Source organism: Malaclemys terrapin, chromosome 23, assembly GCF_027887155.1.
Source record: "Malaclemys terrapin pileata isolate rMalTer1 chromosome 23, rMalTer1.hap1, whole genome shotgun sequence".
NCBI classification, from domain to species: Eukaryota; Metazoa; Chordata; order Testudines; family Emydidae; genus Malaclemys; species Malaclemys terrapin.
This window is the reverse complement of record NC_071527.1, coordinates 3254418-3271281: the sequence shown is the minus strand read 5'-3', so window position 1 is coordinate 3271281 and position 16864 is coordinate 3254418. Positions and strand designations below refer to the sequence as shown.

The following is a 16864-nucleotide window of genomic DNA, read 5'->3' as shown; positions in this document are numbered from 1 at the left end:
CTGCTGTGTGCGCAAGGTAGCGTGTGGCTCCCCCTGTTCTGGGCCCCCTCTGCCCCCCCCCACCCAACCCCACACTCACTGCCCTGCCTGCCCCACACTGGCACTGCCAGTGCTGGCCTCCTCCATTCCCTGCAGCACCCACTGTCGCCTTCACCCCCTGGCACGGCTGGCACTGAGCAGCAGGGGGCCCTGTGGGACTCCACATTTGCAGGGGGAACCAAAGGGGGCTGCCCCCCACCAAGCAGAGCCGCCTTCCCCCACCCCCAATACACGCAGGCCCCCTGGGGCGTGAACACCAGGTGATGGGTCGCCTCCATGCCTGTCACTATCCCATCCCCCAGCGGGTCCCACCCCAGAGACACCCCCATCCCCCAGGGACAGACCCTGCTGGGGAAAGGGTCCCCAGCGCCCCCCTCTGTGCAGAGCAACTGCCGTGGGGCTCGCTGGGGCCCGGCTGACGGTTTGGTTTGGCACCGGCAGGGCAGAGGGTGCGTTGCTGGCGGCGAACACACAGCAGCCGTTGTGTGGCATGGGTCAGCGGGGACGTGCCACGGAGCAGGCAACTGGCCCCTGGCATTGCCAGCAACCGCAGCGCTCTGGAGGAGCCGCGAGGGCGGCCCGGGGGAGAGCGAGTGCCAGGCGGGCACTGAGCCAGGCTAAGCATCCGGAGCAGGAGAAAAGAGGAAACGCCCAGCAGCGCGGCCCAGAGTAACAGAGGCCCAGCTCGGCCCCTCCAGCAGAGCTGGGGGGTGCGAAGTCCCCAGGTCCCCCTCCATTGGGGTGAAGCGTCCCTCTGCAGCCCTGCCCGGGCCTGGGTCGATGGAGGGTGGCATGTGCCCCTTCCTGCCCCCAGCCTCAGATGCAAGGGGCCAGAGGACTGAGCCCCCCCCACAGCGAGGGGCTTTAGGGAGCCAGACACAGCCCTGCCCCCCCCACACTGCATGGGGCTCACCACCCTCCACCCCACTGCTACTGGCCTGGTGCACCCGCCCCACAGCAAGAGGCAATGCCTGCCCAGGAGGGGGTTAAACTTCTCCAGGTCCCCCCGCCCCAATCTGAATCATGCAGGGGGATTTTACTGGCTGGACCCAGGGGGAGGGGGTGTTAACAAAGAAACCTGCTGCAACCTGTGGGTGACCCCCCCCAACCCCCCCACGCATCCCGCAGCAAAATCCAATTGCACTTAACAAATCCAATTTGCTGCTGCTGCTAATAGCATTTGATGCTGGTTTAACGGATGGAGCCGGGCAGCAGGCAGGGCCGGGGGCCAGGTGTTCGCAGAAGTGCCTGTGTGGGCGGGGGGGGGGGGAATGATTGATCATGAGCTGCCCCCTGTGCCAGGCCCCATGGGCACAGCCCTGCCAGCTCTGGGGCAGCCACACCTGAGCGAGCCAGGCCGGCGGGTCCCATGGGCACAGCCCTGCCAGCTCTGGGGCAGCCACACCTGAGCGAGCCAGGCCGGCGGGTCCCAGGGGGAGGCATTGGTGCACATGGGGGGGGGGGGGCAGGGGCACTGGCTGTTGGCAAGAGCCAGGCGGGCGTCAAACATGCCCTGAAGCGAGGGGCTGGATATTTCAACGGGCTCATCGACAAACAGGGAGGATAAACCCAGAGGTGGCGAGGTGCCTCCGGGAGATCATCTACCCAGTGGGGGGGGATCACTGGGGAGCAGCCCACCGGGGTGGCAGGACCCTGCAATGGGAGATTTCCCCCTCCTCCAGCAGCCAGGAGAGAACCAGCCCCCCACTGCACAGACAGTGACAGCTTCCGAAGTCTCCTACCATGGGCCAGCTCCGAGCCCCCCATCCCTGGACAGCCCAGCTCTGAGCCCCCCACTGAAGGGCTGCGGGGCATTGATGGACAGCAAGAGAAGAGGAAGCCGGGGGGGCGGGCGGGGGGAAGGATATGCTGGGCTGGGTCGGGTCATGGGGAAGGGCCAGAAAGCCCCCCAGACAGACAGCAGCTCTCAGCATCTGCCCCCCCACCCGATGGACGGACAGACCGACACCAGACAACACAACTTTCCGACGTTCCAGGTTTTTTCGCTCAGTTAAACCAGCATCGCCCTGACAAGGGAGGGACCGCCCCCCCCCCGCCACCGCGCTGCCCCCTTTGACCCACCCCGTCTGGGGGTAAAGCATCTAGAGCGTCCTTAGCGGGAGAGGCCTGGGACCCAGAACTAGGCCTCAGGGGGCGTTTTCCCAACCCCCACTGGCACCGGGAGGGTGGGTGAGGGCGCACGCGCAGGGCACCTACAATGGGACAACCTTGATTGTGACTGACAGGGAGGGGTGGGAGCTGGCACGGGGCTGGGGAACATTCCAGCAGGAGACCCTACAATAACGGGTGAGGCTGAAGTCAGCTGCAGGAGCAGGGAACCCTGGAGGGGGTGGGGGGGGGCTGAAGGCTGCAGTACAGAGCGGGATATGAAGGGGCCGTGCCACGCAGCGGGATGCCCGGGGTCCCAGCACCGCCCCCCTCCTGGGGTTAGGGTCAGTCTCTGTCCCCGGAACGTGGGCGGGGGTCAGGGCAGGGCCAGTCCCCGCTGCTCAGCGCTCCTGGAAGCCGGGCATGGGGAAGGAGCGGGCGAAGGTCTCCACGCGCTGGCGCAGGTCGGCCAGGCGGCTCTGCGTCGCCGCGTCACTCAGCAGGAATGATTTGAAGTCTTGCAGCTTGGCTGGGGAGAGAAAGGGGAGGGGGTGAGTGGGGAAACCAGGGGAGGGGGTCAGCCAAGGCCCCCCCCTCCCCCAGAGACTTCACAAAGACAGACCCCCCCCAACCCACCTGTCCAGCCCAGAGCCGTGGCATGGGCTTTATCCCCAATGTACAAAGGAAAACTGCTCCAGCCACTAGACCCCAACTCCCCTGCCAGAGCCAGGGATAGAACCCAGGAGTCCTGGCTCCCAGCACCCCCTGCTCTAAGCACTAGACCCCACCCCACCTGCTCTCAGCCCCACCCACCCCTTACTCTAACCACTAGACCCCACTCCCCTCCCAGAGGCAGGCTGGAACCCAGGCGTCCTGGCTTTCTGAGAAGCCGTGCAGTGCCTATGTCACACCACAGGTCCCCCCAGCCCAGAGATCCCCGATGCCCCAGGCTGCTGCACCAGTGGGACGGGGCCGATCCTTGGCTGGGGCCTGCCCCCGCGTGGGGCATTCAGACCAGCAGGGCAGAGGCTGAGAAGCTCCTGCTCCCCCCCTGCCCACTCACTGGTTTTGCTCTTGACCTCCAGGCCGATGCTGATCCCCTCGTCGATGAAGGCCACGACCTTCTGGAAATCGGCCTCCTGGAACCGGCGGGACGTCAGTGCCGGGGCCCCTGGGGAGAGCCCGGCACCGGGGTTACCTCACCGCGCCACCACCCCCGACACCGGAGTTACCTCACAGTGCCAGCCCCCCACCCCCACAGGGAGAGCCCGGCCTCACCGTGCCGGCCTCCCCACACCCGGGGGAAAGCCCAGCACTGGGGCATCTGGAGGGGAGTGGGGGCTAGTGGTGAGAGCAGGGGCGGGGGGGCTGGGAGCCAGGACTCCTGGGTTCTGTCCCCAGCTCTCACTGATGTCGGACGCCTGGGGGCGCCAGGGCATAGAGTTCAAAGCCGCCCTGGTACCCTCAGGAGGGCAAAGCTGGGGGTCATCCCCAGAGGGGGGACCAGGTGTAGATAAATTTCTGATAATTTTCATATGACTTTACATTGTGCCTCTTCATATAACCTTGTGGTGGGTCTACCCACGTGTGACCTCTGTTTTCATGGGACTTTGTATCAAAACCTCATTTAGAAACTTTGCATTGCCCTTGGTATAATATTATAGCCCCTAAGGATAGAATAAAATAGAAGAAAAATTTCTGTTTGCTAGCAGTAGAACAAGAGCTCTCCCCCCCCCCCACTCTTAATGAATTGCCCTGTTGAATGAATGAGGTGTGGATGAGCAAGGCATGGAAGGCAGCACCTCCAGACAGCCTCAACTGTTGGGAGCCAGACCCAAGGACAATAAAACGTGTCAAGTGGGCTCATTAAAGACAAGCAGACATACCGAGGGCCTCGGGGGTTAGAAGCAAGCACCTTCTTTTGGAAACACCCTCTTTGCAGCATTGGGACAACACTCAAAAGAAAGCAGCACAAAGAACCAATGGACACAGACACAGAGTTTCAATCTGGTCTAGATTTGCATAAGAGGAAAGCTGCTATAGAAGTGAGGTGTCTTGCAGAGGACCCCGGGTCTCGTCTTGTCAACATGGGAGCATCGATCTGGATCGACAGAAGCCCGGCTCCACCCCCTCCCCCATCTAACTCACCTGGCCAGTGAAGTTAAGGGGAGCAACTAATTGGTAACAACAAGACGGAGTGTGTTTGTGTGTAAGTGTAATATATTATATGCATATAATACAGTGTTAATGAATACATGTATTACTAATAAATGTGGCGTTTTGTCTTTTCCCCCTGAAAAGATCCTGTGCAGTACTTTAAGTACAACATTTTGGTGGAGAATGCGAAAGGGGGAGCAAGCATAGAACCCACAGTTATTATCAAACTGGTGTGCACACCGCCAGCTTTAGCAAGCCTGGCACTAGAGGAAAAAGAGCGTAAACTTTCAGTTAATTAACCAAACTCTGAAGGATATAGGAGTTTAGGTTTCAATTGTGTTGTAGAGGTACATACACCCTCAGCCGTAGCAAGACCGAGCTAGAGAGGAGAACTTAGTGTTTCTCACTCTGATCCGGGGAAGGATTTGTATAATTGGTGTATGAACCCTCGGTGGTAGCAGACCGAGTAATACAGAGGGAAGCTTAGCGTCTCTCCCTCTGGCCCAGAGTGGGTTAAAAACAGAAGATGCAGATCTTGTTCTGTTAAACCAAACTCTGAAGGATATAGGAGTTTGGGCAGTGTAGTGTGGTTTATGTTTTTTGGGTTTTTTTGTAAGTAATATTGTGGTAATTTTACAATTTTGAAGAAAATGTTTAAGAAACGGAACCAGGAAGGGTGGGGGCTAGTTAAAAAGCCCACCCTCCTTGCTAAATTGGTAGTAAAACAAGGCTTGTGCCCAGGGAAAGGAACTGTTTATTGGAAAAAGCAGGATCGGGCCCAGGCAAGCAATAGATAAAGAAACTAAAAAACAGGTTGGGTACAGAGAGTTAAAACAGCACTCTCAAATCTTACAGCAGCAGTAACATCAGGAGAAGAAACATTTAAAACCCCAGAAGGGGGCAGACCTTTGGGACCCCTCTGGAGATTGGCGAGGGGGATATTTGGGTAAATTCCTCCTCCCAGGGCCAAAATGCCATTGAAACAGTTAACAACAGTGCCTGCTTCTGCCTCAGATCTCCAGGCCATGGCAAAATGGCTGGAGATTTTAAAACAAAAATTTTTTTCTAAATAAAGTTTTAACGCCCTTTTACTGAGAGAAAGGGAGGATTTACACTCACAAAAAATGCACCACTTAATTAGCATTTGTGCAGCCCCAAGTACCAAACACACTGTGGCAGAGACCGAGCAGGTTCTGCCATGGTGAAAGCACTGTGCTAATTTGTTTCCAAGCTTCTATCTTTCAGGCTCTGAACCAGAACATCAGGAGAGCTGGTACCAGCTGAAGAGTTATAAAATACCATGGTTATAGTGTCATGACAAAGTCTGTGTTCAGTGTTCTGTGTTGCATGTTCTGTGTCTGTCTCTAGTGGTGTCCTGTGTTAGCATTGGGTCCAGAAAAAGAGGGAATACTACGCTACACAGGGTAAATGTCTTTTACTCTCTCTACTTCCCCCATCTCCATCCAATTTATCAATCACCACTTGTGTCCAAAAGACTTTGGTCCCCAGTGCATCAGGTTTATTTTTTGTTAGGTTCTCTAATAGCCATTTTGTTGTTAATTTTTGTTATTAATACATTTGTATTGTTAGTTACATTTGCTTGTATTATTAATTCCACACTTTCCTCTATGCACTCTGATTCTATTTCCCCAAGCCCTGAAGGGTAATTCTTGGGCCCCCATAACCTGTAAGACCTTGGCCCATAATTGTATGGCCCCATCTTTCCGGTCCCCAGAAACCTCTGAGAACAACTGTTAAAAATAGGAAATTCTACAACATTTTAGCAACTAAATGTTAGTTTAAGTCCAAATCAGCTTAACCTTGCATAACAACTGTGGTACTCCTACAAAATCTTATTTGTTGTGTGTGCTTAAGAAGGTCCTGACCTCAGTGACTTATTGTTTGATGGCTATTGCAGCATCAAACTTGGGCCTCATTTTGTTTGTCAATGTACCCAGTTATTGTAATGGTAACGGTTTTGTTGTATTTCCAATTATTATAATTATAATTGTTTGCATTTGTATTTGTTATATCTGGTGTTTAGTCAATTGTAATGGTTTTAGCTATATTCACCTGGTTATAATTGTTTGGTTTGTTTGCAACAAATACAAAAGATTTATATGGTGACCACTCAAGAATTGTTCTTGAGAGGTCAAAAGGGGGACAATGTAGATAAATTTCTGATAATTTTCATATGACTTTACATTGTGCCTCTTCATATAACCTTGTGGTGGGTCTACCCACGTGTGACCTCTGTTTTCATGGGACTTTGTATCAAAACCTCATTTAGAAACTTTGCATTGCCCTTGGTATAATATTATAGCCCCTAAGGATAGAATAAAATAGAAGAAAAATTTCTGTTTGCTAGCAGTAGAACAAGAGCTCTCCCCCCCCCACTCTTAATCAATTGCCCTGTTGAATGAATGAGGTGTGAATGAGCAAGGCATGGAAGGCAGCACCTCCAGACAGCCTCAACTGTTGGAGAGGGGCTGGGAGCCAGACCCAAGGACAATAAAACGTGTCAAGTGGGCTCATTACAGAGAAGCAGACATACTGACGGCCTCGGGGGTTAGAAGCAAGCACCTCCTTTTGGAAACACCCTCTTTGCAGCATTGGGACAACACTCAAAAGAAAGCAGCACAAAGGACCAATGGACACAGACACAGAGTTTGAATCTGGTCTAGATTTGCATAAGAGGAAAGCTGCTATAAAAGTGAGGTGTCTTGCAGAGGACCCCGGGTCTCGTCTTGTCAACATGGGAGCATCGATCCGGATCGGCAGAAGCCCGGCTCCACCCCCTCCTCCATCTAACTCACCTGGCCAGTGAAGTTAAGGGGAGCAACTAATTGGTAACAACAAGACGGAGTGTGTTTGTGTGTGTGTGTGTAAGTGTAATATATTATATGCATATAATACAGTGTTAATGAATACATGTATTACTAATAAATGTGGCGTTTTGTCTTATTCCCCCTGAAAAGATCCTGTGCGGTACTTTAAGTACAACACAGGGGGGTCTCCCAGGGGAAGGCCCAGTACTGGGAACAGACTGTGGGAATCAATCCCCCCTCGAGCTGGGAGGCCGGACACGCCCCACCCCCTGGCACTCCCTTACCCAGCCGCAGGCCCCCCGGCGTCAGGGCGCTCTTGTCCCCCGGGCAGGTGTTCTTGTTGGCCGTGATGGACACCAGCTCCAGCACCCGCTCGGCCCGGGCCCCATCGATGCCCTTCGGCCGCAGGTCCACCAGCACCAGGTGGTTATCGGTGCCGCCTGGGTCGAGGGAGAGAGATCAGCACCCAGACCGGCAGCCTCCGCCGGCTCCCCCAGCTCTGCCGGTGCCCCTCACCCCTGACCCGCAGCCGACTCCCCCCAGCTCCGCCGGTGCCCCTCACCCCCGACGCACAGCCCCCGCCAGCTCCGCCGGTGCCCCTCACCCCCGACCCACAGCCCCCGCCAGCTCCGCCGGTGCCCCTCACCCCCGACCAGCAGCCCCCGCCGGCTCCCCCCAGCTCCGCCGGTGCCCCTCACCCCCGACCGGCAGCCCCCGCCGGCTCCCCCCAGCTCCGCCGGTGCCCCTCACCCCCGACCGGCAGCCCCCGCCGGCTCCCCCCAGCTCCGCCGGTGCCCCTCACCCCCGACCGGCAGCCCCCGCCGGCTCCCCCCAGCTCTGCCGGTGCCCCTCACCCCTGACCCGCAGCCCCCTGCTAGCCCAGCTCTGACCTGTCCCCCATGCTTTGCCCCTCAAACCTCCAGCCACTAGCACCAGCCTTGCACTGCCCCCATCCCCCATTCTACCCACTATGTCTCATTGCACCCCCCCACCCCGCCCCGTGCCCAGCTCCCGCGGGCATCACCTGACACCAGGGTGTAACCCCTCTGCAGCAGCACGTCCGCCATGGCCTTGGCGTTCTTCAGCACCTGCTGGCAGTACTCCCGGAAGGCGGGAGAGCTGGCCTGTGGGGGAGAGGGATGGGGGGGGGGTCAGCAGGGCCATAGATCGTCCCCCTCCTCTCCCCCCAGCTATGTGTTAGCCTCGCCCCCGCCCCGGGGGGGCCCCCACCTGCTTCAGGGCCACGGCCACGGCGGCGATGGCATGGTTGTGGGGCCCGCCCTGCAGCGAGGGGAAGACGGCGAAGTTGATCGGCTCCTCCAGGTTGTAGGGGGTCTCCTTGCCCGTCTTCTTATCCACCGAGCGCAGCCCTTTGCGGTAGAAGATCAACCCGGACCTGTGGGGCCGGGGGATGGGTCAGGGTGTGACCCCCCCCCACGAGCCATGGGGGTCCACAAACTAGGGCAGCTGCCCGAGACAAGTTTGCCAGGTCTCGGCCCTGAGGCCCACAACCCAACCGGCCCACCCATCCCCTGGCGGCTCAGCTCCCAGCTGCCCCCTGTAGGGACCCCTCTCCGGGGGGCAGGCCCATCGGGGTGTCCGTGTGGGAAGGGGGGGGTATCCTTGCGCCTGCCCCCGCTCTGGATCAGAGGGGGTCAAATCATGTGGCCACCCCCATCCCAGCCTTGGGTCCTCCCCCAGCTCTTCCGGTGCCCCTCACTCCCAACCCGCAGCCCCTCCACCCACTTGCATCCTGGCCACACAATCACCAGGGTCTGGTTCCCCCTTGGGAGTGGGAGGGGCGTGCAAAAGGGGGCAGGGGCAGTGCGGGGTGGGGAAGGGGGACAGGCCAGGGGGAGGGACAGGCAAGGGGGGAGGGGAAGGGCAGTGCAGGCGGGATAGGGGGGTAGGAGAGGCCAGGGGTGGATCCAGCCCCGGCCACACTCACCGGGCCCCGCGCAGGGTCTTGTGCGTGGTGCTGGTCACCAGGTCGGCGTGCTCGAAGGGCGAGGGCACCACCTTGGCAGCCACCAGCCCGCTGATGTGCGCCATGTCGGCCAGCAGGTAGGCCCGGACCTCCTCGCACACCTGCCGGAGACAGGCACGGCGTCAGCAGCAGGGCCCCTCCAATCCCCCCCACGCACTCCACCCCCGCAGGGCAGGACCAGGCAGCTCACACCAACCTCCCCCCTCCAACCCGCCCCACCGGCTCCCCCCCCCCCCCATCTCCAGCTGGCACCCCAGGGAGGGCCCATGGTCATCACGGGGGGGTGCCAGGAACCCCTTCCCCACCCAGCCCAGGCCCCTCCCCTCAACTCCCCACCCACCCCGACCTCTTCCTCGCTCCCCACCCACCCCACGCTCCTCCCACTCTGTCCTAAGCCCCCCCCCCCCCGACTCCTCCCTCCCCCACACCTTCTTCATGCGGGCGTAGTCGATGAGGCGGGCGTAGGCGCTGGTGCCCGCGATGATGAGGCGGGGGCGGAAGAGCCGGGCCGTCACCTCCAGCTGCTCGTAGTCTATCAGCCCCGTGGCCGGCTGCGGGGGGAGGGGGTCACAGCTGGAGAGTTACCCCCTTGGGGGGGCCATACTGCTAAGGGAGGGTTGGGTAGAGCCTGTACAGGGTCAGATGGGAAGGGGGGGGGGGTCCAGCCAGCCCCAGGACACAGGGAGGGGCGGAGGGGGGCCTGCACACAGCTTGGCCCGGGCACCAGCCCCGGCAGGCAGGGCGCGAACGCTGGGGGGGCTCCAAGTGGCAGGGGCAGCATGGGGAGGGGGGAGGGAGACACTTCCCCCCAAATACACCCGAGTCGTGGGTCCCAAATGCGGCCAGAGCAGCAGAAACCTCCTGGCCCAGCCCCTTGAGGGGGGTCCCCAGGAGCAAGGGACTGGGACCCACCCTGTGAATGCATGTTACCCCTCCCCCCCCCCCCCCCGCGAGCACCCTGCACACACGCTGGCCCCTCCCCACTCACGTTGAGTTTATAGGGCATGGACTCGAAGAAGATGGAGGTGGCCGAGATGCGCTTGACGTCCGACATGTACCCGTGGGTCAGGCTGCGGGAGAACGGACGGCGTCAGGCCAGAGCCACCGCCTGGAGACCAGGCAGGACCTCCCCACATACCCGGGCCGGCTCCCCAGGTGGGCCCCCTCCTCGAAGGGCCCCCGCCCAGGGCCACTCTCCCCCCGGACAGGTGCCCCCGACCCCTGACTGGGCTCTGCCTGTAGCCCCCAGACCCTGCACCAGTACTCCCCCCCGCCACCCTGAATCCTGGAGCCTCTCAGCCAGACCCTGCCCACCCACCCCACCCTCCTGCCCCCTCCCCCACCCCGGTACCGCCAGGCTGAGCACCCCCCAGAGCCCTGCCCCCCTACCCCCCAGGGCCCCCTCGCCCCGCTGCCCACAGGGGGACGTACTGGCCGCCATCCGGCAGGTCCAGGCCCATGATGCGCTCGTGGGGCTGCAGCAGGGCCGTGTAGGCGGCGAAGTTGGCGGGCGACCCCGAGTAGGGCTGGACATTCACCCCCCAACGGGCGGGGTCCAGGTCGAAGGCCTCCAGTGCCCGCTGCTGGCACAGCAGCTCGATTTGGTCCACCACCTCAGCTCCCCCGTAGTACCTGCGGGGAGGGAACCAGGGCTGAGCCCCCCAAGTGACACGCCCCCCAAGCGACACCCCCCCTGCGGGGCGCCTGGAGGGAACCCGGAGCCCATCACCCCCCTTGGGTCCCTCCCTGCCCCCCCAGAACCCACGAGGGGGGGAACCCGGGGCCCATCACCCCCTTTGGGGCCCTCCCTGCTGCCCAGTACCCGCAAGGGGGGAACCCGGGGCCCTTCACCCCCCTTGGGGTGTCTCTGCCCCCTCCCCCGGTACCTGCAAGGAGGGGAACCTGGGGCCCATCACCCCCACCCTCAGGGCTGCTGGAAGCCCTGGAGGGAACTGACATGATCACCCAAAAACCAACAGCCCCAGCCCCTCCCCCCAAGGGCCAGAGGGCCACACCCAGTGAGTTACCATTGAGGAGGGGAGGGTTGCGCCCCCCCCAGCCCGAGTGCCAAGGAGACCTGGGACCCCAACGTGTGTGGCTTCCCCATGTTCCACCCCAGAGCAGGTCCCCCCCAGGGTGCCCCCCCCCGTACCTCTTGCCGGGGTAGCCCTCCGAGTACTTGTTGTTCAGGCAGGAGCCCAGGGCCTCCAGCGCGGCGCGGCTGCAGAAGTTCTGGGGGGCAGAGAGTGAAGCCGGGAGGGAGGGGGTGTGTGTGAGATGGCCCGGGGGGGAGGGCGAACGCCAGGGCCCCCAACCCAGCCTCAACCAGGAACCTGAGGGGCAATGCAGAGTCAGCCTCAGACACCCCCCGCCCATGGTTAGAAAGCAGCTGCAAAGGGGGGGGCCTCCAGCACGTACTTGGGAGGAATCAAAGGCGGGGGGGGGGGGCGCGCTCGGGGCAACACAGCCCCCCCCCGTGGTGCTCCCTCCTCCCCCACTGCAGCCCCCCCCCCCCCGAGCCCCCTGCCCCCCCACTGCTTCCCCGGCCGCCCTCAGACGCCCCCCACTTCCCTCCACCCCTGCCCTCGCACCCACCTCGGAGGCAATGAGCTCCAGGCCTCGGCACTGCCGATCCTTCTCCTTCTGCACCAGCTCCCACATCTCGGGGTCGCTCTCCGCCAGGCTCTCCTGCCCGGTCCAGCTGGGCGCCTCCCCAGCTGCAGCCGCACGGCTGTGCTGGGCCCGCAGGCCGGGCGTGTCCAGCCGCCAGCGTCTCTGCAGAGGCTGGCAACGGGAAGGGGGAGCGTCATCACCAGAGAGAGGCGTAACCACCAACACCCCCGCACACACACACACCTCTACCCCCGCGCCATGGGGGGCACCTCACCAGGGAACCCACTCTTCTCTGGTACCTTTGGGGATACACAGCCACAGAACACCCTGATATCCGCATGGCACACGTGGGGAGTCAGGAATAGAACCCAGGAGTCCTGGCTCCCAGCCCCCTCTGCTCTAACCACTAGACCCCAGTCCCATCCCAGAGCTGGGGATAGAACCCAGGAGTCCTGGTTTCCAGCCCCCTCTGCTCTAACCACTAGACTCCACTCCCCGCCCAGAGCTGGGGATAAAACCCAGGAGTCCTGGTTTCCAGCCCCCTCTGCTCTAACCACTAGACCCCACTCCCCACCCAGAGCTGGGGATAGAACCCAGGAGTCCTGGCTCCCAGCCCCCTCTGCTTTAACAACTGACCAGACAGTAACTGGGGGGGGGGAGGTCCCCCAACACCCCATCCCTTGTGGGGAAGAGGGCTTGAGGTGGGGCAGGGGGAGCTTCCTTCCTTCTCTGGTTCATTTGTGCGGCCGGAGGAGGCGTTTCTCGGAGGCCTGGGAGCGAGGGAACAGCTGGGCCCTTGTGCAGGGCACCGATCACCCGGTCTGGGGAGAGGGGGCAGCCGCACAGCAATGGGGGGGAGAGGGGTGAGGAGCCCAGGCTGACTGGGGAAGCCTGGGGACCATGTGAGTCACATGACCCGGTGTGTGTGTGCGTGTCCCTTTCCCCGGGTCTCAGTCGCCACAGCTGGAAAATCGGGTTAAAGCAGCAGAAACAGCGCCAAAAATCACACACCCTTCCTGCCATGGCTCACTCACGTGTCACACGGAACAACAAGCGCCTGGAGACAGATCTCTGCCCCCCAGCCCCGATCCAGGCTCCCCACTGTGCATTGCCCCCCACCACCACCCCAACAGAGTGCTCTTCCCTGCACTAACCCACCAGGCCAGTTAGCCCCCTGGGCTCTCTCCCCCCCCCGGCCATTTTCTCCCTGGACACCTGCCTAAACTCCACCCACCGCCCCCTGCTGCTGGTGCACCACTTCCACCACCACCCCGCCCCTCCCAGCTGATCCTCACCCCCCTCTTGGATCCTCCAGGGCTGATGCCCGAGAGCTACAGACTCTGCCCGCGAGGGGCCAGCCAGCTCCCCAGGGGCCGGGAGAGACCTGGGCCCTGCCTGGGGGCGTTGATCCCTCCATAGGCTCCCAGGCCTCCCAGCGCAACCCTGACCGTGGCCTTTCCAGACAATACGGCCAAGAGAAAGATGCTGCGGAGCGAGCTATGTGCCGGGGCGTCTCTCGGAGCCCCGACTGGATCCGCACAGACAGACCCCCCAGGATCCGGGGCCACCGCGGCACCAAACCACTCCCAGCTGGGAAGACAAGTTCTTGCTCCCGAAATCGCCGGCTGGCTCCACCAGGCCGAGCGCAGCGGGGATTTCCAGGAGAGAGGCATTCGGGGGCTAGGGAGCCCGCCAGCTTTGTCCCCTTCTCAGGCACCGCCAGAGCCCCCCATCACAGCACCGAGGGGCCAACCGCGAGAAGGAGCTCACGTCCCTCTCCCGGGGCCAGATCCGAACGCAGCGGAACCTCGGGAACGGCGGCTGTTCGGGATTGTGAACAAAACTTTCTGGGTCTTTCAAAAGTTTGCAGCTGAAGCCCAGAAACTAGTTCCTTACCCTGCCACATCTTTAACTAAAAAAACCTTTCCCTTGATTTTGTAGTAGCTGATGTTTAACGCAGCGTGCACTGTATTGGGGGTTTTTTGGTCTCTGTGGCTGCCTGAGGGCGTCCTCCGGGTTCCCAAGGAGATATGGGGCTGAGCGGCCAGTTCTGCTGTATCCCTTGTAGGCCTCAGCAGCAGATATGATGCAACTAGGTCACTGCCCTTGCATCAGCTGGCTTGAAAGCCCCACCATGTGCCCAGTTTCCCCAGACAATAAAACACAGTTAGTCAGAAGAAACTTCTGCAAGTTCTAACCCGCGCGGCAAGCGGCTCTCGCCGCCCCGTGATGAGGGAGCTGGTCCCAAATCTTCAGAGTTAAGCTTTCCACCCCCTTTCTCTCTCTCTCTTCTCCCCCTGCCACCCCCAATCGCGCTAGTTAAAGATGCCAAGAGAAAAGCTGTGGGGAGGTGAGAGGCCGCTGGGCCGTATTGACTTAGTTCAAAGGGGTCAGCGGTGAGTATCGATACACCCGACGGCACAAAACTCATGCCAAGAAGACTTTGGTCTGGGGCCGAGGTTTGACCGACGGCCACCGGGCCCTGTTCACCGCTGCACTGGCGGGGAGGGGGGGTGTCAGGGAGCTGCAGAATCCGCCGGTGAAGTCAGCGGAGCAAGGCAGGTGGAGAGCGGAGGATGGCTCTGGTCTGAGCCTGGCACATGCCTGCCCCCCCCATGCAAACAGCCGGGCAGCACCCGCCAATGCACCCATAATGAGCGTGCAGGAGAGCAAAGTGGAGCGACCCCTCCTGGCGGGGGCGTGACACCCCCATCTCTCTCCTTGGCGGGGGCGTGACACCCCCCCCATCTCTCTCCTTGACCCCCCCCAGGAACGAGGGCTTCCTATGGGGCAGCTGGAAGCAGAAGGCGGAGACCCGGGGAAATCGCACTGGGGCGGGACTCAGCTGGGGCAGGGAGTGGGGGGTGGGGGAGCACCCCCATATTTGCACTGCTCAAGGGGGGGGTCGACAGCGCTCTGCAAAGGGGCCCAGCCAGGGCACGTGGCCTACATGAGGGGGGGCACATCTGGGGCGGGGGGGAAGCCGAGATATTTTGCAAAACACATCACCCCACCCCCAGCCCCCCACATCCCCAGCCCCCAGCACGAGCCCCCCAGCTCACGTGCACGCGCAAGGGGGGCTCGGCGCCCCCCACTCACCCCGGCCAGGCGGCCCAGGCAGCGCGGGAACATGCTGCAGGCGGTGCGGGGAAGGACCACGGGGCAGGTGGCGGGTCCCAGGCGCTGCTCGGGGGGGGCGGGGCCCTCGCGACGGAAAACACGTGACCCTCCTCCCCTCCCGCTCCCGGGGCACCCTGGGGGATGTAGTTCGCGCCGGGCCGGCGGCTGAGCCCCGCCCCCCCCGATCGTTTATGCAAAGTAGTTAATGAGCTGATTTGCATGTTTGCAAATAAGTGGAAACCTACCGCAGCCTAAGGGAGCAGGAGGGGACGGGGGAGCCTTGGGCGTAGGGGGCGAGCGAGTGTGAGAAAGCGGGACACTTCGGGGGGGGGGGTAGTTGTGTGTGTGGGGGAAGAGTTGTGGGGGAGGTGTGTGGGGTGGGGGGACAGTTGTGTGTGGAGGAGGGGGAGGTGTGCAGGGGGTAGTTGTGTGTGGTGGGGGGCAGGTCTGTGTGGGGGAGGGGGACGTGTGCAAGGGGCTAGTTGTGTGGGGTGGGGGACAGGTCTGTGGGGGGTGTAGTTGTGTGTGTGTGGGGGGGTACTCCCATGAGTAAAGTTTAGGCACGTGTGTTTGCAGGATCGGGGCCCTTTAGCCTGGAAGCTCTGGGGAGGGCCTTTGTCCTCCAGCGTCAAGGGTTGCCCAGCAATTAGTCACCCAGTGCTGACATGCAGCCACCTCTGGGGTGATGCCCAGCAGCTGGTTCACACCCACCCCTGCATTACAGGGAGGGCTCTGCACACACACAATGAGAGGGAGCCCCAATGCCAGGCCCAGAGGTTGGCGAGCTCAGGGATCTGGCCCAGTTATCCCCCGTGCATGCCGCAGCCTGGCCCCCGGTGATGCAGCATCAAAGGGACCTTCCCCCATGCAGCCTGCAACATGCAGCTTCTTCCCCTTGATGGCCGGCAGCCGGAACAGGCCATAGGGAGCCCGCGGGACCCAGGGGCAATGGGAGCAGGGCTCTGGCAGCAAAGGGGCCCTGGAGCTGCAGCCGCACAGCTGGGTGGATGGCAGAGGCAGGGCAGAGACGCTGCGGGCAGCCCCTGGCGCCCCTGTGCTGCAGGGCTCAGTGGTGCAGCGGGACCTAGTGGGCAGAGCACACATTCACATCCCGACGGCTTGTACCCATTAAAGAGCCCACCGCCCGCTCTGCAAAAGTCAGGGCGTTAGCCCCAACCCCGTGGGCAGAGCCCAGCTCAAGCGACTGCTTTCTGCCGCCCTACATACGTCATGTGTTGTCAGCTTGGTATGCCGTTCCTCTGCACTACACTATCCCAGAGCGTTGCTGTGTGTTGTCAAATAGCTGCCGTGCTCCACCCCAGAGGCAGCTGCATTCCCAAACTAGTTGAGCGTTCCCGGCACGGCATTGCTGTGTCACTGTTAATCAGCTGCAGCGCCCATCCCCAAAAGTGGCTGCATTTCAGTGCTGGGTGAGCGATCCCTGCTCAGCTTTGCTGTGTGGCTATGAACCAGCGGTTGTAGCCCACTCCAGAGGTGGCTGCATTTCGGTGGTGGGCGGCAGGATCACTGGATCTTGTGATCGAATCATCCCCTACAGCGACAGAGATGCCGGGGAGGGGGAGCTATTTTAAAATCTTTTTGCAGTGGCAGCAGCACACCGGGACCATGTGCTGCCCCCCCACCCCGGGCCCAGCAAGTCCTGCACCCTAGGAAGCAAGGCCCGAGCCAAGACCTTTCTCCCATTGAAGATGTGCTCTGCCCCTCCAATGTCACTCAGCGGCAGATCTAGGGCTAGAACCCCCTTGCTCTAACCACTGGACCCCACTCCCCTGCCACAGCTGGGAATGGAACCCAGGAGTCCTGGCTCCCAGCCACCACTGCCAAAGCCAACTAGACTCCACTCCCGTCCCAGAGTCAGTACAGGACCCGGCTGTCCCGTCTCCCAGCTGTATTGCTCCAAGCACTAGATATTCCCCCTCACCTGGTCTTCCCTCCCCCGGCATCTCGCTTTCTTTGGCTTGGGAAGCGCAAATGGAATTAAATCTAATTA

General features: G+C 61.3%; 1 protein-coding gene across 1 annotated transcript; it reads right to left on the bottom strand.

The window, feature by feature from the left end:
* Positions 1-2021: 2021 nt before the first annotated feature.
* Positions 2022-14941, bottom strand: SHMT2 (serine hydroxymethyltransferase 2). The gene is made up of 12 exons (XM_054012871.1): positions 14833-14941; positions 11716-11904; positions 11273-11352; positions 10552-10752; positions 10109-10190; positions 9549-9671; positions 9082-9221; positions 8364-8529; positions 8158-8257; positions 7418-7573; positions 3212-3319; positions 2022-2677 (listed from the first exon to the last, which is right to left on the bottom strand). Exons 1-12 carry the CDS (start codon positions 14863-14865, stop codon positions 2550-2552), a joined length of 1506 nt encoding a protein of 501 aa, XP_053868846.1. The 5' UTR covers positions 14866-14941; the 3' UTR covers positions 2022-2549.
* Positions 14942-16864: the final 1923 nt, after the last annotated feature.